We start from the raw sequence: 23,039 nt of genomic DNA, 5'->3' as shown, positions 1-23,039 counted from the left end.
CTCCCCCAGTCCTGCAGGTAGTAAGGGGCAGAGGCAGGATTTGAACCCAGGCAGCATACATGCTCTACTGTATTGCCAGTGGGAGCAAGAATCACTATTCTGGATACTCCCATTAGAGTTAGTTCCTTTTTCCAGTGCTTTCTACCCTTCTCCAAGCATACCAGATCTAGTGGAATAGTCATTAGGAACTGGATAATGGATTTATGGAAGATATGTACTTCTGCTAAGAGAGAGAATTTCACTAGGGTATTTAGTGCATGAAGAGATTATCATGGAGCCATAGAGCTTTTTAACCTTCTACAAATATAAATTAGTAAGGAAACTATAGTGGGTTGAAGTTAGGTTGCCACGAGGCTCATGTTCTTGGGGGCATTGGCATCTTTAGCCCGGTAACTACATTCATGAGTATCTGAGAGAAGCGTGTGCAGATAATGGCCCAGGAGCATCTGTGCTAAGGCAGTGGAGACTGGATATGTGTGCACTGGACTTCTGAGAAGTGTTCTGAGGAAGAGCTAGGATGATAAGCCTTAGTGATAAAAGTATACCTGATTTTTGAAAGAATTTTGAATAATGAGAAACAAATTTGAAAAGTAAGAATATCCCCCTAGCCACTGAGTGACATTATCTTCAAGTCCTCCCTGACCCTGACTACTCACATGCCACATACCTCCTAGCCCAGAATCTCTTCAGAAACATGTAATTTCCTCTTTTGTTTTCATTACATTCTTTTGTTTTGTTTCAAATCTGTTTCAGCCCATTTCTTCTCATACTCAGTCTCCACGTGCACCCCCCCTCCAACTCTGATCACTCAATCAGATTTAACCCGTTGACCTCACACCAAACGCTCTTCTTTCCTCTCCAAACTTATCAGGACTTTGCCTTCATGACTTTTGCCCACGTTGACTTCCTTCACTGCCCCTGCTTTCTCCTGCACTTCTGAAAAAACGTTGCCAAAGCAGCAAGAAGTCTCTGGAAGTGAGAAATATGCGCCCTTGACATTAAGTTCAGTTTAAAAATCCTTCCCACCTTGCAGCCTAAAACTGAAAGGTTTGGCACTTTGAATAATCTTTACATTTTAAGACTGAGCTGCTTGCAAATTTCCTTTTATCAGGCTCTTCAGTGTGAAAACTATAGATTAAACCTGAAACTGTCCCCGTAAAAGCAAAGATTAAACAATAAAGCTATCCTTAGAGGAACAGAGAACACTGGAACAAGTACTTGGAAAAAATTATCCTTACTTGCTTTTTTTAGAAGAGCATGTGAAATTACAACTAGAACATGGCTTTTGTCAGCTAGAGATTCGGTAAGTAAGATGATTAAATGACACCACCTGAAAATTTTATACAAGAAAAATCTGTCCCTAAGAAATCTCACAGAACATTTCATTTCTGTGAAAGCTTTGGAAAACAAAGTAGCATTCACTATATTTACCTTTACATAAATTTTAATTGAAATTAAGATTAGAGGTCAAATATTGTATTCATGTATGTATTAGATAATCTAAGTATTTTATGTCTGTTAGGACTTTGTACACCTTCTGCTGGAGAGTTTTGAATATCTAATGTGGCACTCTATTTAAGTAGAAACCATGCATTTTATCTGTAGATCCTGCTATCCCTGAATATATTTGCATGGCAAATCCAAATGCTGTACCAGCTGCCCCAAATTTCAAAGGGGTTTCCTACTAGATATATATATGTATTTGTTTTATAATTAATAGAGTAGAAGGGGATTCTTTTTAAAATACTGATTTAGATGACTAAGAAACCCAATTTTTCTCCTTGGAATTAGAATGGAAATATGACAATACATATCATGATTTCATAACTTCTAAAGACCTTGAGGCTGAAATCCCAATGCCACTGTCTGTAATTTTTGAGAACTCAGAATCAGAGGGGAGGTTCCAGAATCCTGGGAACAAAAGAATACTCCATGATTTTTTTTAAAATGCAGAAAACAGCCTGAGATCTAGTAACTTAGCTTGCTGGAATAACTAAGTAATTCCAGAAAAATTGCCACGTATGGTCTTTGTGAGAATTTGGAAGCGAATATAGTCACACTAAGAGTTGACATTGGATTAAGAGAACATGTTGGAGACTGGTTGCAGAGAATTTTCAAAATGTTTGTAGAAAATGCACATTTATTTTGGCCTCTGAATACACTGAGTCTTCCTTTCCATATATGAGGAAAGCCTAGATGTTTGGTCTATGTAATAATCACTTGTGGCATCACTATTTATGTGGAAGCCATTCCTGGCATTGTTTATAGAGTATCCATGAGGAAATAGTCATAGCTTATCAAATTTGTTACTTAAATTCAAACCTCAGAGGGACAAGAGCAAAAAAGTGTTCAGTTTACTATTTTAATTTGATGAAGTTTAAGTAACAGAATTCTTACAAGCTGGGAAACTCTGAATTAGGAAGATTAGAAAAAAAAATTAGTTGGTTTGTTTGGATGGTTGTTATATCCTGCTTAGAAGACACTTCCCTGTTTTCTCAATACTTGAGTTCTAGTCTCAGATGATTTATCACTAGGAGTGACTCTTGGGAAAATGAGATCACCTTTCTCTGCCTGAGTTTCTTAATCTATAGAATGGGAATGACAGTATTACCAGCCTCACAGAGTTATTGTGAAACACATAAACTGAGCAAGAAATATTATAATACTATTATTATCATTCACTTGCATACTTATTGATGGCTTTTGGAAAAAAATTAAAAAGTATAAAATTGGACTATAGCATAAGACTAAATTTAAAGGAATATTTAGGTTATTTTTCTTGTTTGAAGTGGAATCTGATTACAGAAGTGGTTTCAGTGAAGTTTTATAGGGCTTTGTTTGTTGGGGGCTGGGGGGAGGATTTGTGTAGTACCAATTGAATTAATCATGTCAGAAACACACTGAAGGAAAATTGTTATAAGAAGCCTCTAGATAAAGACTAATTGTGGATGGTTAAAATGAGCACTATAAATCACCTAGGGAAAAGAAAAGAAAAGAAATGAGAAGAAAAGGAAAGGGAAGGAAAGGAAAGGAAAGGGAAAAGAAAAGGAAAGAAAAAGAAAGAAAGAAAGAAAGAAAGAAAGAAAGAAAGAAAGAAAAAAGAAAGAAAGAAAAGCAATAAACCCATTTTCTTTTCCCGATATTTCAGCATCTAGAAATCACCTTAAACATCCTTTCTCCAGGGAGGTCTTCCCTGAATATCTTTCCATCATCTCTCTCCCTCACATTGCCCATTCAGAGCTCTCATCAGTGCATGAGATTATCTTACTGGTTTGATATGTCTGTTTATTTTTATCTGCCTTCCCTATGGATTATAATTTTCTTAGAGTATATTGTTCATTGTGGTACTCTAAGCACCAGGAAGATATCAACCCATAATAGACACTCAATAAATATTTGTTAACACATGCATATTCATTTATGCATAATCTATGTTTTCTTGTTTGTTAGACCATACCTCTGGGCAGTTTCATATATGTTTGTTATGCATGGGGTAGGATTCTGATTCAGTAAGATATTTCATTTTATTTAAGTATTACAAAGGGCACTTTGTAGGGAAAGGTTTCTGACTGAGTCATGAAATAACTATTTGGGCTCCGATATTATAATAGTGAACATAAACCCACTCTCTAAAGGCAATTTGAAATTCACCATATTCACTGTGTAGATCACTAAGTAAGTCAATCTTCAAGCACTCTATTGACTAGAGTTTTTCCACAATAGATAATTATAGACTTATTGCACTAACAAATACCATGATAACTAAATTTAAGGTAAGAATACATGTAAAGGAATTCCTAAAAGCCTAAGAAAAAGCTAGTCTCACTTTATAATGTGTGTAGAGTTTAATGGTTTCTTCTTAAAATGATTTTATTATATCATAAACTATTTTTCAGGAAAATAATATATAACAATCCTGATTTTAAACAAGCCCATTTTTCTAAGGAATGAGTTAGATTACAAAGTCCAACAAAACACATCCTGAATATTCTGAGGAATAAAGCTTGATAAATAAAGCTTGATTCCTAGAAAGATTTTGTGAGCATTGTTGAAGGCTGAAGCAATGGGCCCATGCTTGGATGGGATATATTTTAAGTGCCAAGTCTTAGCACACTAACTACTATATCAATGGCTTTCCTTCTGACCAAGTGATATTAGGCTTCACATACCATATGGTGCTTCATTCTTTTGATAATTTTGGCAAAAATTTGGCAAAAAAAAGCTCAGATTGCTTTTCTAGAAACTTCCCATTAAGCAAGTATTTAAAATTTGATCTCTACCAAGGAAAAGATACTGTTTTAAGATGCACTCTTCTTTTAGAGATAATTTATGGCATAAATTTTATCACTTTATGGAACAAATCTCATTACTTTCAAACTGTATGAGAAATTTGGAAGACTATTTCAAAGTTGCTGATGCCTGTCAGGAATCTCACTGCTCACTTCATTAAAATATACATTAAATTACAGAGTACAAGAGTATTTAGCATCCACTGCCACTCTTGTAGCCAGTAATTTGCATGTGGCAGATGTCACTTACTAATCAATAAAGCCAATGGATTTTAAACAAAATTCACAATCCTCCAAAAGAAAACCCATTGCATTACTGATTAAACTGCTTCTCAGTGTCCTGCATCAAATGGGACTATAGTGACCTCTTCAATGATCTGCCCTATTGATTGGAGCACATTTGAAACACTGAGGTTGTAGGTCTTATCAAATCATGAACAGAGCTGGAATTTCTTTAGGAATTTTAATACCACTGAAGCAAATAGAAAACCAGATGCATAATGGTCCTGGGTAGCTCAGTCAGTTAAGCATCTACCTTAGATCAGCTCATGTCATGATCCCAGAGTCCTGGGATTGAGTACCACATTGGCTTCCCTGCTCAGGGGGGAGTCTGCTTCTCCCTCTATCCCTCTCCCTTGCTCATGATCTCGCTCTTTCTCTCTCTCTCAATAAGTAAATAAAATCTTAACAACAACAACAAAAATAAAACAGGATGTATAGGTTTTTTTTTTTAATAACAACCTCAATTTGTCAGCAAATGTGTATGATATTATCGTTTCCTTAACAAGTTAAATAATAGGCACTCTGACTTTGTCTGAGAAGTTGGTATTTTGATAATACATTTTGGAATATTATTTCTTGGGTGTCAAAAATAACTTTATGCTGAGTGAAATAAGTCAAGCAGAGTCACTTATATGGTTTCACCTACTTGCAGAGCATAAGGAATAACATGGAGAAGATTGGGAGATGGAGAAGAGAAGTGAGTTGGGGATAATTGGAGGGGGAGACCAACCATGAGAGACTGCGGACTCTGAGAAACAAACTGAGGGTTTTGGAGGGGAGTGTGGTGGGGGTTGGGTGAGCCTGGTGGTGGGTATTATGGAGGGCATGTATTGCATGGAGCATTGGGTGTGGTGCGTAAACAATGAATGCTGAAACACTGAAAAGAAATAAACTAAAAGAAAATGAAAAAACAAGCAAATAAACAAAAAACCACTTTATGTTTCTTGAAAACAAACATTTTTAGCCAGGTATTGTATGGAGTATATATAGCTTTGCCCATGTAGATATAATAAACTCAAATTCAGAAATAATATGTATGAATTTAAAAACTATTTTTATTTTTATTGTATTAAATTTGTATTACATATACAAATAAGGTATATATATATATATATATATATATGATAAGGTATATAAAGTATATTAAGATGAATTATATATCTAGTCTGCCCTTAATAAGTGCTAATCTGGAAAAGGAGCTAAGATATCCATAGAAATAAATTTTGATTTTGTAATACAAATGATTTTTTAATAAAAATAACTGATGGTAGGGGTGCCTGGGTGGCTCAGTGGGTTAAAGCCTCTGCCTTCGGCTCAGGTCATAATCTCAGGGTCCTGGGATAGAGCCCCGCATCAGGCTCTCTGCTCAGCAGGGAGCCTGCTTCCCTCTCTCTCTCTCTGCCTGCTGCTCTGCCTACTTGTGATCTCTCTCTCTCTCTGAAATCTTAAAAAAAAAAATAACTGATGGTATTATTATAATGGAGAACAGAATTATTGGAGTTAATCTTTCTATTTTTTTGCATTTATTCTGACCTTAATGTATAACACAAGTTCACTGCAAAGCAGTTGACATACCCAATCTAAAATTATTATCAAGTACAAAAAAAGTTCACTCAGTCTTGAAATTTACCATTATCGTTGCAACACAACAGTGATATCATATTAATGATTTATATTTTTCTTTAAAGATATTTTTTTCCTAGGGGTGTTGGGGTGGTGATGGTTTGGGCTTGGGTTATGATCTCAGAGTTGTGAGACTAAGCCCTGCCTCCTGCTCTGTGCTCAGCGGGAGTCTGCTAAAGTTTCTCTCACCCTCTGCCCCTCCCCCTCCTCAAATAAATAAATATTTTAAAAAATATTTTTTCCTAAAAAGCTGTTTAAACATATTTTGGCTTATTTTTTTAAGAGCAGGCACCTCTACAATTATATGCTGCCTATTCTATAGATGTTATATAGAACCAATGTTATATAGAACCAATTTTTTTCTGAATATTTTCAAGGAATTTCATGATAGGAAAATGCAGCTTTTTCTGAAATATGAAGAATAGCATATGGAAAAATAAACTAAAGATAAGGAGAATATAAGCAAAAATATCTTTCTTTAGCTACAGTCACAGGTATGCCTTTTTAAATTGGCAAAGCATACTTATTAAGGAAATATCATATGTATTTAAGGAAAAAAAAAAAAGGATGTTTTAGTGGCCTCTACAGTCTTCAAAGGAGAACCCAAAGGTATAGATGAAGGCTAGAGGATTCACAATGAAGTAAAGATTTTGATAAAGTGTCACACCTGTCCTTGTATGAATAGCCTGGGAAAGTAGCAGCCTTTAGTCCTCACTGATAAGCTGGATTGACTTTTGGCTTTGGTACAAAAAAGGCCCTTGACAGCGAACAGAATATTTTCACTAGAGCCTGTGTATCTCCAAGCTAAGGATGCTCTACTTATCACCTATTTATGCAATAGAAAAAAATGAGCAATTGTATAGCTCCAAAACTTTCCTGTCGACACTGAAAAGAACAGATTGTTGATATCAGTTAAAAGCCAGTCATCTACAGTAGCATTAAAACAAGGCCATGTGTGCGTGGGGGAGAATATAGCACCGTTAGAATTCTACAACCTGAAAGAATCGGTCCTATTCTATGAGAGACGTTGAGAGGAGGTGCCTTGCACGGATTTCGCTGGACTCAGGGCTCTTCAGTATGTGGGAGGTCAAAGTTCTAGGCCTGGAACAACCAAATCTATTTGTATTGGGAGTGCCAATCAGATGGTTAGTTCAGAAGTCTCTCTCTGCCTCACTGTCTCTGAATTTCTCTGGGCAAAAATTTACTAAAAGTTGAAATCTTTTCTTCCTTTTCCATTTGCTGGCAACATTGTACTTTTGCACATTATGAAAAGGCAGTAATTGAAAAATTAATATAGTGAAGTGCTTTATAACTACTAATATTAAAATATATTAATTTCCAATTTTAAGTCCCAACAGCAATTTCCTTCTGAATTTATATTTCATTATTTGATGCTTAATTCATAGCTTACTTTGTTCCACAAAAATATGTTGAGATGGCTCATGGACAATAAGATAAAAGTATATTTCAATTTAAAAAATCTTGACCAAGTAATCTTTTTTTTTTTTTTTAAGATTTTATTTATTTATTTGACAGACAGAGATCTACAAGTAGTCCAAGAGGCAGGGAAAGAGAGAGAGGAGGAAGCAGACTCCCCACTGAGCAGAGAGCCTGATGCGGGGCTCTACCCCAGGACCCTGGGATCATGACCCAAGCCGAAGGCAGAGGCTTTAACCCACTGAGCCACCCAGGCGCCCCCGACCAAGTAATATCTTGATGTAAGCCTCTTTACTTTGTTGGGGGTTTTTTGTTTGTTTGTTTGTTTTTGGTGCAAGGCACAACAGAAGCAGTCACAATTTTGAAACCATATATAAGAATGGCTAGTGCTAGGGCACCTGGGTAGCTCAGGCAGTGAGTGTCTATTGATTTAGGCTCAGGTCATGATCTCAGGGTGGTGGGATTGTGCCCTGAGTCAGGCTCCATGCCCTGCTTCTCTCTCTTCCTCTGCCCCTCCCCTGCTCACTCTTTCTCTCTCTTTTTTCCTGTCTCTCAAAAAATAAAAAATAAATGGCTAGTGCTATCGCCCAGTGAAATTCAGCCATATGACAATGTGGAATGAGCTCATTTGGAGCTCAAATCCTGTCACTAAAGATTGCTGTTTTATCTTAAGGCGCTTGAACTGGGTTTTCTCATTTGTAAGGTGGAGGTAATAACAACATAATATTAATAGGGCTTTAATTTTGCCACTGGATTCTTAGCAGACTGAAAGGAAATTATGTAATATATAAACTATGTAGCATTGGTTAAAAGACCCTCAGTGTCATCCTAGCTTTGAACTTGACCAGTGTTTATTTATTAATTTTTAAATTTTTCTTCATCCATATTCAATGGCCATGTATTTCTCAAGGGTATATATTGATTATAAATTATTTTTATTAAATTATAGCATGATAATTTCCATTATGAATTATTTGAAATATTGAATTTATAAAGAATATATCTTTTAGAGTTTTAAAAGCAATTTTTAAAAAATGTAGCAATGTATGCACTCATATTATGGTTAGATAAGGATGACATTGGGCAACATTTTTAGATAGTTAATTAGGTTCTTATTTACAGAGATGAAACTTCAATCTATAATCAAATTCTTTGCCCAAACAGATATTTAACAGAGTAACTTTAGCTCACATTTTTTTTTTTTTTGAATCTTGATTTAGGTATGTTGTAGCTTCAATGTGAATGTCCTAGAGTCTCATTAACAAAAGGAAAATTCTCTGTGATTGTCCTTTTTCTCCATAATGAAGCTTTTTAAATCTCAGCAGTCAAAGGTTTGCTATTTTAGTAGGATTTTATTTATAATGTTGGGGGAAAATTAAAGTTAGACTGAACTCTTTTAATTTTTTTCCATGTCATATTTAGGAAGGGGAAATAAAACTAATATGCAGTGAAAATACAGAGAGTTCCAGAGAGCTGTGGATGTTCTCTCACTATAAAGAAAAAATGACTTAATTTGGTAACCACTGGAAGTTTGTGTGATGACTATGGTATTTCTAAGACTGCAAAAACCATTAGCAAAATCCATCATTGTTTGTTGTTGTTGTTGTTGTTGTTTTTAAATTTGTATTTCACTGATGTAAAGATTTAGAAAACCCTCTAAATAACAAAAATACTCTTGGGCAATTCTTGCTGCATTCAGAACGCAGCTGTTACTAATTTTTAATGGATAGGACTGTGCCTTGGATTCATACTTCTTTATGGCAATGGGAGTTTTTAAAAATAAAAGAAATTGAGCCCTGTGAAACATGACACAGGGAAATACTTTTCCTCATATTAGCATGTATACATTTCCACCAGAAAGATACAGGACTTAATATGAAATATTTCAGAGTTATAATTGAACACCTATAGAAAAATATAGGGGATGTGAACACGTGAAAATGAAGCCATCTCAACCGTGTCTTGCAAAACATCCTTAATGAACGTGTGGAAGCTGGTCAGATATAATTAGAAGACCACTGGAGTTAGAAGCCCTTCCTTCTCATTTATAAAATGAGAATAAAAATATCTTGGAACTAAGTAATTCCTGAGGGAACACAGGTGCAAAATATCTTATAAAATTGTCAGCTATTATTTGGTGTTTGCCTCAGGCGCAAATCTGGTTGTGTCACTCTGATCTGAGCCCCTTAGTGGCTCCCTGCTCAGCCCAGGCTTTGGCCAAAGCTCCTTGGCCCGGCATGACACTCACATTGTGAGCTGGACCAGTGTCCCATTCTCTGATCTCTCATGTTTTGTCTCCTTTATATGCCTTATGCTCTGGCTTAACTCATTGGGTTTATTCATTTTTCTCAGCACGTGCTTTGTACTTATTTTTGCCAATGTTCCAATTTTGTCTGAAATACTTTCAGTGTGCTGAAATCCCTATTAAGATATCTTAAGTCCTCCAGACTGAATTCCCCCTTTCTTCATATAAGTTCCTAGTACAGTCAAGACAAGCCACCTGCTATTAGTAGTACCTGTATTATTCCTTTTGACAGACTAGGAGAATTTTGAGGGTCAGATTTATGTCTGATATATTTTGGTACAACCCCATAAAACCTACCATTTTTCCACATGTTGGTGATATTTAGAATATTTAATGAAACCAAATTATGGATTGTGTGAGTGGACTTGAAAAGTCATAAAAATGAACTAAATACCTAAGTAAGCAGACAGCATACATATTTTCATTTATTATTATAACACAAAATATATTTATTATATTACATGAAATTAAAAATACCTCCTTGACTTGTCACACTATCAAAGGAGAGTACAAAGTAAAACAAAATAATGGATTTTTTTTTTTATCATCTTTGCTTATCTGTTTCATCTGAGAATTCTCAGTGGGAAGTTATTATATTATTATTCATCAATGCAAAGAACAAAGCTATACTGCTTGAGGCAAGTGTGCAAAGAGATATAGGGCTTAGTACTATTGTTGTCAAGAATGAGTTAACAACAATTAAAATAAGTGTATCTAATGCTTTTTTAAAGTCACATATGTGAAAAGAGATACCTGAGACCACCTTCAAGTGAAGTTGGACCTATTATCTACCAATATCCAAAGAACATTTAATCTTCAAGAATGTGGATTGGAAAGGTTTGATAACGGAGTTTGAGAGAATAAGGGAAGAATAATATTATCATAGATCAGGGGTTGGCAAACTTTTTCTGTAGAAGGCCAGATAGTAAATATTTTTTTAAAAGATTTTATTTACTTATTTGACAGAGAGAGAGATTATAAGTAGACAGAGAGGTAGGCAGAAAGAGAGGGGGAAGCTGGCTCCCTGCTGAGCAGAGAGCCTGATGATGCAGGGTTCTATACCAGGACCCTGAGATCATGACCCGAGTCGAAGGCAGAGGCTTAACCCACTGAGCCACCTGGGTGCCCCCAGATAGTAAATATTTTTGACCCTGTGAATCCTGGGTCTCTGGGGCAAGTGCTCATCTCTTCACTACAGCCTAAAAGCCACCATAGACAATACAGAGATGAATAAGCATTGCTGTTTCAATAAGACCTACTTACAAAAGCAGACAGTGAGCTGGATTTGGCTTATGGATGATAGTCAATCTCTTAGATTTTTGGTTATATGTAACTGGCATGATAATGAAGAAGAAATAATTTTTCAAATAAATTGTTTTATGCAACACAAATTAACTACCATAAACAGTAACATTAATTTAAATGTTGTGAACTTTAAAAAGAGCCAGAAAATAAAAGATTAGCTGAGACATACAGATTTTTATCATTAGCCTCCCATAAGAGTCAAAAAAGAAATTAGGGTATCTTGAATCATTAGTAAAGTATTTCTTAATCCATGTTTCATTGAACTCTTATGAACCTTAAGATGTTAATAGATGTTCTGAGGGAAAAAAAAATGTTCTTCTGTCACATAAATTTGTGAAATCCCATATTAAATACAGTTTAGTGGTAATAGTAGTAAAAATGTCAGGTAGCTTTTATGAATCTCTTATTGTATGCCAAGTAGTTTCTACTATTATCTCTCTTTGAGAGGTGTGTACACTAAAACCTACAGAGGTAAAGTACTGTACACCTAGGTCACTTGGCTGGGAAGTTGTAGAGCCTACTCTAAAATCCAGTTTTCACCTCCCTGTCAAGCTCATAGCTATCGAATAATACACATTGACTCTCAAACAAACTTTTTAAAAATACTCAAGCAGTGTCAATACACTAATGTGCACTTCACATTTCCAAGGATACATCATTTCTCAGATTTACCTGACAACGAAAAAATCAGAAATCCTTACTAAGAATATCACAGAGTGCTGGTGTTCCCTAGAAGAGAGTCTGGAAAAGGCTACATGCATCATGACGGTGATTCCTAAATCTAGTTAATCATTAGAATAATCTGGGAAACTTTAGAAACATACACTTAAATAATTTCAATCAGAATTAGGGACAGGTCAATGAATCAATTTCTGAAACATTCCTTCCTGAGATGATACTGATCATATACTAGTTTAGAGATATTCCTTTGTTCTAATTCCATGGAACTAGAAATTTTTGCATACTTCATCCATTTTTGAGAATCCATTTCTGCCTTGTCATAAGAGGCAGGTGCTTGCAGAGTGATATCAAGAACATGAATCCTCAGTTCCTAAAATCACCAAATATATGGCAAGAGCAGCTCATTTAGTTGCTTTGTTACTTCCTAGTATAAAAGAGTATCCATGAAAATAAACAGGTATTGTTAATCTAATAGGATTTTATTTTATTTTGGCCTATATTACTTGGTTTAATTATAGAATTTTTCATTTTTAGACAAAGGATCCCTTTTTTAACACAGCCTTTGCAAACTTAGATTCTTTTTTTGCAAATTGTACTCTATCTATGTCAGAGACCGATTTTAGATATGCCAATATTTTATTGTTCTTGCCTACTTGTAACTCTGTGTTGTCATGGTGATAGGTCCTGATATCACATTTCTATAGACAATTAGCTGAAATAAATCTTTGCATCCAACACATTTATTGGAAAGGGAGATGCAAATGAGTGACATTTTCTTGTTAAACCTGAAGATAGTAAAATGTAGAAAAAAAGACCACAGGAAAGCAATATATTAATACTGCTTTTGCGAATAATGAGCTATGTCATTATGGTCCTTTCAGTAAGTTTCAGTTGGCCTTTGTTTCATCATCTGTAAAATAAGGACATTAGAAAAAATAATTTCAAAGTTTTTTTTCAGATCTAATATTCTATGGTCAACTCTTAAAAGTAGGAAGGTTCTGTTGCGGGGGGAGGGGAGGGAGAGGGTGGTTGGGTTATGGACATTGGGGAAGGTATGTGCTATGGTGAGTGCTGTGAAGTGCGTAAACCTGGCGATTCACAGACCTGTACCCCTGGGGCTAATAATACATTACATGTTAATAAAAAAAATTAAAAAAAGTAGGAAGGATCTGAACTACAAAAAAGAAACCATAATGCTTGCCTTTATAAATAGGAGAATACATGCAAACCCTTATACTAGGGATCCAGCCTCATGCCAAGAAGTAACAATGGTAGTCACAGGTCAATATTAAAACGAACAGATTGAAAAATCCCAAACAACTAATTTAAAACACACACACGCACGCACACACACACACACAGATTATTAAGTTACAGATTGATATGTAATATTCAAGTACATATCAAGTTGATATGTAATATTCAATATGTAATTTTCAAGTTCTCAATGTTATTAATTTTTTGTAAGACATATATGATGACCTTATTGTATCTATTCTATAGTTAGAACAATTAAAAGTATTTGACTTTTGTTTATGATCACATGACAGAATGGGGGGAAAAATTAAAAGTTGTGTTCAGAGGACTTTTTTTCCACTTTAGATAGCTTTCTACAGGCATAAAATAATATCATCTGAAAACTTTTTTAGGGGATGAATGATTTTTCTTGTTACTTTAGTACTTTGTTCACTCTTTTCATGGTGTCATTAAATCCTTGCAAAGGCTTTATTGTGATATGAGATATAGCAGGCTGGAGGCAAGGGTATCCACAAAGGACGGTATGTTGGAGTGAAATTACTGATGCTAATCAGCAGTGATGATAAAAGTCCAAAGTACAGACTCTAAAATAAACCAGTCTCCAATTAATAATGACTATTTTTGAGAAAGATGCCCCGGATAAGCCAACCTACTGATCACTTCAATCCATCTCTTGGTTATTTGTTTCAAGTTCTTCCTGGAAATCTTGGCAAAGCACAACTAAAAAAATAAACCAATAAGTTTTTCTTGCACTGCCCTTCATAAAACACACGGCCTGATGTATAAATCAAGTTGTAGGAAAACAAAACTAAGCAAAAATATGGTCAAGGTGAATAAGGAGGAGCAGGAATAAAAGATTTACCTAATTTTACAGTAAGATTTTCTGTAAGTAAAGACATTCCTGGTCCCTCAAATTTCTTTACACACACACACACACACACACACACACACACACACACTCAAATCACTGCAGGTATGGAGCAGTTTCCATTGAGATGATGTATGTTAGAATAATCTACACAATTACCATAAAATATGTAGACCTGAGTTATGAAAAAAGACGTGAAAAATAGAAAAAATTATGCTTATTAATATCCTACCACTGACTGATTGTGTCTTTCTGTGAATAAAGCCACTGTTAAAAACAGGCAAATTTCAAACATATCTAATGTTTTGTACAACTGGAGTGAAAGTTTGAAAGGGAGACTACTAGGTCTTTCTTTTCAGTTTCAATTTCTTACACTGCTGGAGAGTAAGGAGTGGGCAGCAATGTCTATAAACAGCTGATGGCTGACCTCAAGTCTGAGGTAATCACTAACAGTGACAAGCTCCGCAAATCTCAGATGTGGCTGCAAATCAAACACCGATCACCCCCTGTGCACGGGGCACAGAAGCCCAGTCACAAATCTCTGTAGTCATACTTATCACACAGTTATCACCATTAACAGCAGCATCTTGCAATATGAAGGACAGCAATAAATACCAGTGGGTGAGCATGAAAAACTATTCCTACATACAGCTAACCAAAGGGCTAGCCGACCATTAATTCTCTTACAATTTAAAGCGAGAGACTTTTCCTGATTGGGAACAGGCTATTTTACACCACTCAGGGGTTAACTTGGAAGACATTTATTCTTACAATTCTATTCTATTCTTACATGTTAAAGGTGTTCAAGGAAGAGGATCATTCCCGATTATCTGGAGTTTTTGAAAAAATAAACCATTTTAAAAATCTGATCTGCTCCTGTTTAGTGCAGTTCTATGGAGTTAGAAAATGCCAAGGAGGCACAATATAAAAATAATGAGAGAGGGTGAAGAAATTTTACAAATTTAAGTTTTAACAAAATTGACTTCTAATCTCTGAAATTGGTCCAAGATTATACAAATTAAGTAGAGGTTCCACAGTTGTTTACAAAGATGGGAATTCCTCATGGGGAAAATTCACTTTGTTCTTCATGCTGGGGTTGACCCTCAGATGAGCAACAGCATTACTTAATTTTTGTTATTTTGTAGCAACTTGAAAGGAGAAGCCATTCCTGAATTCACTCAAAGGCAATTTTAACATTAAAACCCACAACATACCCTGCAAAACAGAAACTGTATTTTGCAAAATCAACACTTAGGGAATTAGTCTTCTCAACTTCTCAACAATGATCCTCCCTTATCTTTATTGTATGAAATTATGATGTTTTCTAAGACTTTCTTTGGATGGAATCTTACAAATGCCCCGGTGACCCCTTTAACCATTTGTAGAGAATTTGTGAACCCTCTCTTGGAAAAAAATCTTTAAAAATCCCACTCATATTCTCAAAATCTCCCTACTTCTCTGTTAGTACAATAAATAAATCCTTCACACCTCTGGAAAGATGCATTCTTTACCTCTTTGCTTAATGCAGAGATCTTAGTTTCTTTGCATTTCATAGAAACATACAATGGCAGAGGGTGGGTGGGATGCAGTGAATTGTGTTTCTGTAAAGTGTTAACTCAGTCCCTCAACTGAGATTTCTTTACAGCTTCCATTTTCCCCTGTTCTTTCATATCTTTGATCATTAGCTCCAAGTACATGTTGCCTTTTGTTCTGTCTCCATTTGAAAACAAACCAACATCAAACAAATCACAAAGACCTAAATTCAATCATTCTTTCTACCCAAACGCTTTCACAGATTTAATATTACCATATTGGACATTGATGGGGGCACTGATTAGTGAGAAACCTGGAAAGCCTGTCTTTCTGTGAATATACCCATTGAAGGCAAGTCAATCCTAAACCTTAGCTGGCATTGATATTTGTTAAGGGTGAGATGATTTGGCAAAATACTCCAAGTGATTACTTTTCTATCCACTCTGCTGCTTTCTTCAAGATTTAAATATTAAATATAAATTTTAGAGCAAAAACTAGGCAGCTTACCCCAGCATGAAAATATGTTTCTTTAAAATGACCACATACATAGAAAATATGCAGCATGAGAACATGATTCAGAACACTGAATCTTTTAAAACTAAAAATCAGCCACCTGATCAACTATCTTTTGCTAAGAGTGGGAGAAGCACAAAGGCCAGTGCCCACAGAGAAAGGCAGGTCTTGGGCAAATCAAAATCCTGAATTAGGGGCACTGGGTTTTGCCTACAGAAAATCACTTTAAAATGCGACTGGCTATGCAAAGGCTCTTTCAGCTGCATATAGTATAACCTTCAGTGTCTGACCTAAACTAAATCAGTGTAAGTTTCAAAGTATTAAAAAAAGACCAAAAAGGCTAATTCTTTTTGAGTGAGAGTTATAAAAATACCGAGGAAAATAAATTATTTCTCCCTTTGGGAAACACAGCATGAGATAGTTTACCACCAAGCCAAAGCTGATAGAGTCTATGTTTCCAATCAACTTTTTTTTTGTAGGAATGCTATTGTAATTTATTATTTATGCTCCTTATGTCTTAAAAAGCAGGTTCCAGTGTCATTTTGCTTGGGTATACATAAAAGAAAGATGAGAGAACCTACTATACAGTGACCTTTATCTTAATACAATATTACCAGAACACTGAAAAATTTAGAGTTTTCAAAAAGAGTAGAGAGAAATCCATTTTCAAAGCTTGAATCAGTAAATGTTGAAAAAAATCTTTACAAATAACATTATTCTTCCCATCAGGTGACACATGTGGATCAATTTACATTTGAATATAGTGATCAGAAAAGATTAAGAAGGGACATATGTTTTGCAACTATATAGTGTGAGATAGAGTAACTGTCTTGACCCACCGGATGGTCATTGTAGCACTGGGATGGGATGAAATCCAAGATGACCCTGGTTAGGAAGGGGGATGAAAAAGAGGAGAAAGCAAGATGGAAATGAGCAATGTGTGTCGTCTTTAAGGATCCATCGTTAAGGATCCAAAGAGTACTCCTTACCTGAACTTTGAGTGCTTCTTTAACTAAAAGGAAGAGATCAATACATAAACAAGAAGAAACTAAGGCATTTTAAAGGAACTCTAACCTTTTTATCCTGTGGGTTTAATTAGGATCTGACCAATTATGTCATCCACCAAAAATGTATTGAATGTCTGTTATATGACTCACATGGTGCTGGGGTTGGGAAGAGCAGAAAACACTGTTCTTAACCTCAAAGAGTTCGCCATCCAGTGGGAGAGACAGGTGGTTTCACATTCTGTTATTGCATTGTGATCAAGGCACTGAGGTGGTGAAGAGCTTAGATTCTGCAGTCAAGCTTCCTGGATATGAATAGTATTTCTACTTTAGAGCTGTGTGATGTTGGGCAAGCTATCTTACACTTTGGTGCTTCAGTTTCTTTATCTTTAAAACAGTGCTAATTAAAGTATCATCATCATATTGTTGTTATGAAATGAAATAAGTTGTAATACACATAAAGGTCTTGATAGTATCGGCTTGTGATTTATGTTCCTGTTGAATGATGTATGTAGCATGCTGTGGGAACATAGAGGAAAGGTATGAGACTCAGCCCAGGATGCAGCATAGAATAGGGCTTTCCAGTTGAGATGAGATTTAAATGGGGCTTTGAAATAGTCTAGTAGGACTTACACAGGTATGCAATGGTGAGAAAGTGTAAGACAGCATTGCAAACACGCAGGGAAGAGATATCACTTAGAGTTTGGATACTTGGAGAAGTCGATGTATAGAACTGAAACTATAGTAGGGAATTTAGATTTTTATCTTGAAGACTCTCCTGTTTTTATCTTCATGCATGCTGGTCATCTCTTTCTGTTTTCTTCAATAGCCTTACATCCGCAGCCATTAATTTCTTCACCTCTATTCAATTCTACACTTGGCTACAAGGTAATTTTGTTCAAAAAACACATTTAACTAGGTTATCTCTATGTACAACATGAATTTCATCCCTTGTTATTCTTTAGATCAAATTTAACTGTTTTGGCCTGGTATTCAAGTTCTTCTCTCTGCTGTCCAAAACACATGTAAAAATTTACCTCGCTTATTACAATAGCATTCTAGTAACATCCATGTCCTGTTCCTATCTCTCACCTCTCTTTTCAAATTTCATACTAATCTCTGATCTTGCTCAAGAAGTTTCCTCTTTGGAATTTTAATATATCCAGATCAATTTGAATTTTTTCCTTAAGAATAGCCTCAACTTCGAACACGCTGAAGAAAAAGAAAATTTGTTTAACCAAATCTCACACGTGTTGATATGCTTCCGGCACCACAGTGCCTTAGTGTTCAGCTTCACAATCACATACTTTAAACTGCTCTTTCCCTTCATTCTCTTTCCATATTGTTCATACGTTACTTGTGAGTGGAGGTTTGGCCTTCTAGGTATCTTACTTTCCAGTGTATGTACATCTATAGTATCTTGTACAACAAATAACCCCCAAATGTTTGTTGGATGAATATATTATATGTAAAAATATATAAAACCTTCTTAATAACATGCCAAGAAAATTATGTGAAAGTTCCATATATCTTTTGAAATTAGTTACTTGTTTCTTGTGAGCTAAATTAGAAGAGAATCAAGATTATATTATGGCTTATATTTACTTAGGTATATATAGTTCACATAGACAGGTAGAACACTTATAAAAAGTATTGGAATTCTTTCAACTGAGTGACTGTTAAAGATCAACTTCCATTATAAAATGTAGGTGAAGACTTAGAGGAATTGTGAACTTAGAGTAAACCACTGGACATTAGAGTTTAGGAGGAAGGGAACAACCATTTAGTTAATATCTAGGGTGTGCCAATCATCACAGCCTGCTATTTTCTTCATAAATTATCTAAGTAACTCTTTCTAATATCTCCTCCCAAGAAAAGTAATTATTATTATGGCCATTTTATAGCCAATGCCACCATGGCTCAAAAACTTAAGGAGTCCTTTCAAAATCTTACATCTACGTGATGAATTTGGGATTTGAATCTATATCTATCTGACTCTTGAGCCCAAGTTCTCTGAGAGGTTATTAGAATGGCAGTATTTAGAGGTAGGTTAAATAAATTGACAAATTTGGACAAGTAACAAACTTTTTTGGTCCTAGTTCTTCATTGTTATGAGCTTGCCCTAGATAATTTCTATAGCTTTTATAACTCCAAATACTTGTGAAAAGAGGCAACTGTTTTCTTTCATTCTGTTTTTTGAAAATCACATTTAAAAATCTCATGGCATGGAAAGGTGGAAATGTTATGCACATCAATGGGTTGTATATTGACTATAGCAATGACATATAATTAGGGTGAAGTGTTTGTGAACTTTTTCTTTATATATCTCTTATTGTTCGACATAGTGAAATAGATATTATCTTTGTAAAATAAAAATCTAATAAATGGAGGAAAAACTAGCATTTTGAGTAGTGATTTGATTAAATTAAAATAACCAGTCTCTTATTTATTGAATATTGATGACAAAAGTATATAAATCTTAAATTTTACTCAATGTACTTTTTTGCTTGGGTAACGCTATTCTACAGTATCTCTTTGCACTCAACTCTCAACTAGTATGCATGTTAGAGAAGAGTAACATGATTCTAGAACCATGTCTAGAATACAATTGTGTTGAGTACTTGCATTTACTTTCATTATCCTAAAAGTGAAAATAGCTAATGTCAAAATATACTTACTATTTTGGAGACCATAAAGCTGTTAATAAATGTACTATACTATTAACTATCATTTGATATAAATAATGGTAATTTTACTAGACTTTCAAGTCCTTTACTTATGAATATTGTGCAACAAATTATGATAATGTATGAAAGAGAAAAGTCTGGAATAACATTTATGTATAAGAAAGTTAAATATGATAATTATTAAAATTTCCTTCATGTCCTAAGGAATCTAGTTAAAGTGACTGGGTATTCTTGAGTAAACTACAACCAGTTTGAACCCATAACCTGAAATGGACTGAGTGCAATGAAATACCAATACATAGAATACTCTAATCATGATCAGTTTAAACGTTTTTTCCCCATATTGATTTCTTTTACCATTTGACTACTGTAGAGAAGGAAGTTGGGTTAGTGCTAATAACTGAACGTTCTTCTCTCAGTCACACTGAAAACTAGCTATATCTTCTTTTGCTTAGGAGGTTCTGAGCACCTTTCACAGAACTTGGTTAGATGAAATGAAAATCTTTCATATCAAGCCATCAGTATGACAGACACTCCAAGGCACAAACTGCCATTACATTTAAGGAGAACATTTTGATATATGAATTTATACCCTCAGGGTTCAGGTCTGGCTTGTAGGATATCCTAATTAAAACTAGTCATTTGAGAAAAGAGACTCAAAGCAGAGATAAAAATTAACTCCAAATTACTTAAAAATATAGGCATATAAAATACATATGAAATACTAAGGACACTGGAAAAATAGTCTTTTTTTTTTCTACCTTTGACAATAGAGTATGACAAAAATTCAGTTCTCTTTGGGGTCTTGCAAACAAAAAAATCTAATAAGCAGAGAACAACAAAATGGGAATGGTGCTCTACAACAAGTAGGCCCAATGCTTATTCTTAATATATAGACCACAGTTCAGAGGTGTGTCCCAGTGGCACTTGCATTTCCACACACTAAACATAATTCTAGACTATAGTTAAATGACTCCAAATATAGGCTAATCAGGCACACCCACATAAAAAAAATCACAATATTTAAACATTAACTTTAAATAAACACATACACTACAAAAAATTCTTCAGAAAACATTTTGTAATAACACAGAAGAAATGCTTAAGGGCAAAAAAAAAAAAAAAGGTGTTAAGCATGCCCAAAATACTTCTGAGGGAAGAGATTATTGTGAAACCTTAAAGATATTGATCAATAAGCCAATTGGTTATTTATTGACCACAGTGGTACTTAGGCTAAGTCAATTATCATATGGTTTCACTTACTTGTGGAGTATAAGGAATAACATGGAGGACCTTAGGAGAAGGAAAGAAAAGTGAACTGGGGGAAATTGGAGGGGGAGATGAAGCATGAGAGATTGTGGACTCTGAGAAACAACCTGAGGTTTTTGGTAGGGAGGTGGTAGGGGAATGGGGGGCCCTGCTGGTGGGTATTAAGGAGGGCACATATTGCATGGAGCACTGGATGTGGTGCATAAACAATGAATCTTGGAACACTAAAAAAAAAAATTAAATTTTAAAATTTTTTAAAAATCAAAGGGAAATTTAAAAATAAGTTTTTCCAAATTTAATTTTAATGTAGAATCTACTAAGTATGTCATGTGAAAAGTTAGTATTCAATAAATATGGAGGGTAACTCATACCTTAAATTCCTCCAAGATTTTGTAATTTTTCCCATGATATTCACAAAAGTTTTTCACTTCTTTGCACTCAGGACAGCATCCATTGTGTTCCACTTTAGTACACTTTGGGTGAATTTTAGGGCATTCTGGCTGATCACAAACAGGTCCATCCAGAGCACAGACACATGGACAGTTGGAATGCCCTGGGAAAAATCGTTCTCCCAACTTGTATACAAAGCCGCTGTCATCCACACACCCTTTCCCTCGATAGTCATCAAAGATCAGATTGTCATTACTGGAGGTCTGGTCACCTTCATCAGCAGGATAGTCTTCATGACTGATGGCAGCAGAGGTGACCAATCCAAGGATGACCAACAGAAGTATGCAAGCTTCATGAATATGAAGAGCCATCCCCCTCCTCAAAGGCTTCTGGATGTGCTCCTATTATTAAATATACTCAGCTCCTTCCATGGGAATACAAGAAGGGTAGGCTGAAAATAAATATTTAAAAAAGAACAATTTGACATACATAAAGAGAATATGGATTTATGTAAGCCCATGTTCTTAACCTGTTTATTTGAGACCTATCTGGAAGACACTAAGACCTTAGATAGATTAAGTTCATGCAAATATCTACACTTTATTATGAAGTTTGGAGAGTTTATTCTTGGCAGTATATGCATTAAAATTTGTCCTTTATTTCACTTAGGAATCTTAAGCTCCAATTTACCTTCTGCATTTCTAAGGTCTGGCTTTGTCTAAACTAACAAGTGGTTTTACTAAGCCTCAAAAGGTGATTAAAAGTAGTTACAAATGGCTCAAGAATGTTTGAATTCAAATTCTCTGTTGTTCTTTATCACTAAATTGGTGATAGAATATATATGCTATAATTATCTGTATAAAAACTACGAGATTAGTGAGAAAACATCTACTTCTAAAAGGGAGGAGACCAATAGTTGGATATAAATTATAATTGAGATGAGCTAGTACAAAGGCCTTTCTACTTCTTTACTTCCATAACTGGAGAACAACAATGGTCTCAAATGGGTTACTTGTTTCAGAAAACATAAATCTGGATTTTGAGACATAGATAGGAAGAAAAATAGTGCAACCATTTCACAGTGACTAAGAGATAAATTTAATAAATGGTACAAGAGAACTCCATATATTGAAAATAATTTATTAAAAATAAATTTGTCTCATTGTCCATAACTTTATTTTACTCAGGAAGTAAGCTCCTAGTGGGCAGGGAGGGAAGATGTACCTGTGATTTTTTTTTTTTTAACGGCAACTTGAATCTAGTGTTCACGGACTACCACTTGAATTAATTACTTCAATATAAAATATATACCATTCATATTGTCTTGAGAACATATCTTTCTTTTGACATCCCAAATATATTTGCATTTAGTCAATTTTCACAAAAATGCCAATATAAAACTGTTTATTGAAATTCCTTAAAATGATAATGTTGTGTTGCCATTCACAGAAAATATGTCTGATTAATTTGGTGACATTGAATCTTATAAGCTTCATTTAGTGTTAGTGGTTGGTGTGGAGTATTGGTAGTGGGCTTTTATTTAAATGTTGAGAGTGACTAACTTATACAAAGGCTCTGGGGAAACTGTGGCTTTAG

At 34.9% G+C, this 23,039-nt stretch overlaps 1 protein-coding gene across 2 annotated transcripts in view; it reads right to left on the bottom strand.

Moving 5' to 3' along the window:
- VWC2L (von Willebrand factor C domain containing 2 like) overlaps positions 1 to 23,039 on the bottom strand; it is a 160,648-nt gene that overhangs the window by 135,815 nt on the left and 1,794 nt on the right. For both annotated transcript variants that reach the window (XM_047721573.1, XM_047721574.1), the window contains exon 2: positions 21,425 to 21,894. In XM_047721573.1, coding sequence (XP_047577529.1) covers positions 21,425 to 21,814 — 390 coding nt within the window. In that variant the 5' untranslated portion in view covers positions 21,815 to 21,894. The remainder of the gene's footprint in view (positions 1 to 21,424; positions 21,895 to 23,039) is intronic.

Source organism: Lutra lutra, chromosome 3 (genome assembly GCF_902655055.1).
Source record: "Lutra lutra chromosome 3, mLutLut1.2, whole genome shotgun sequence".
NCBI classification, from domain to species: Eukaryota; Metazoa; Chordata; class Mammalia; order Carnivora; family Mustelidae; genus Lutra; species Lutra lutra.
The sequence above is the reverse complement of the archived record's forward strand: the minus strand, read 5'-3'. Positions and strand labels throughout refer to the sequence as shown.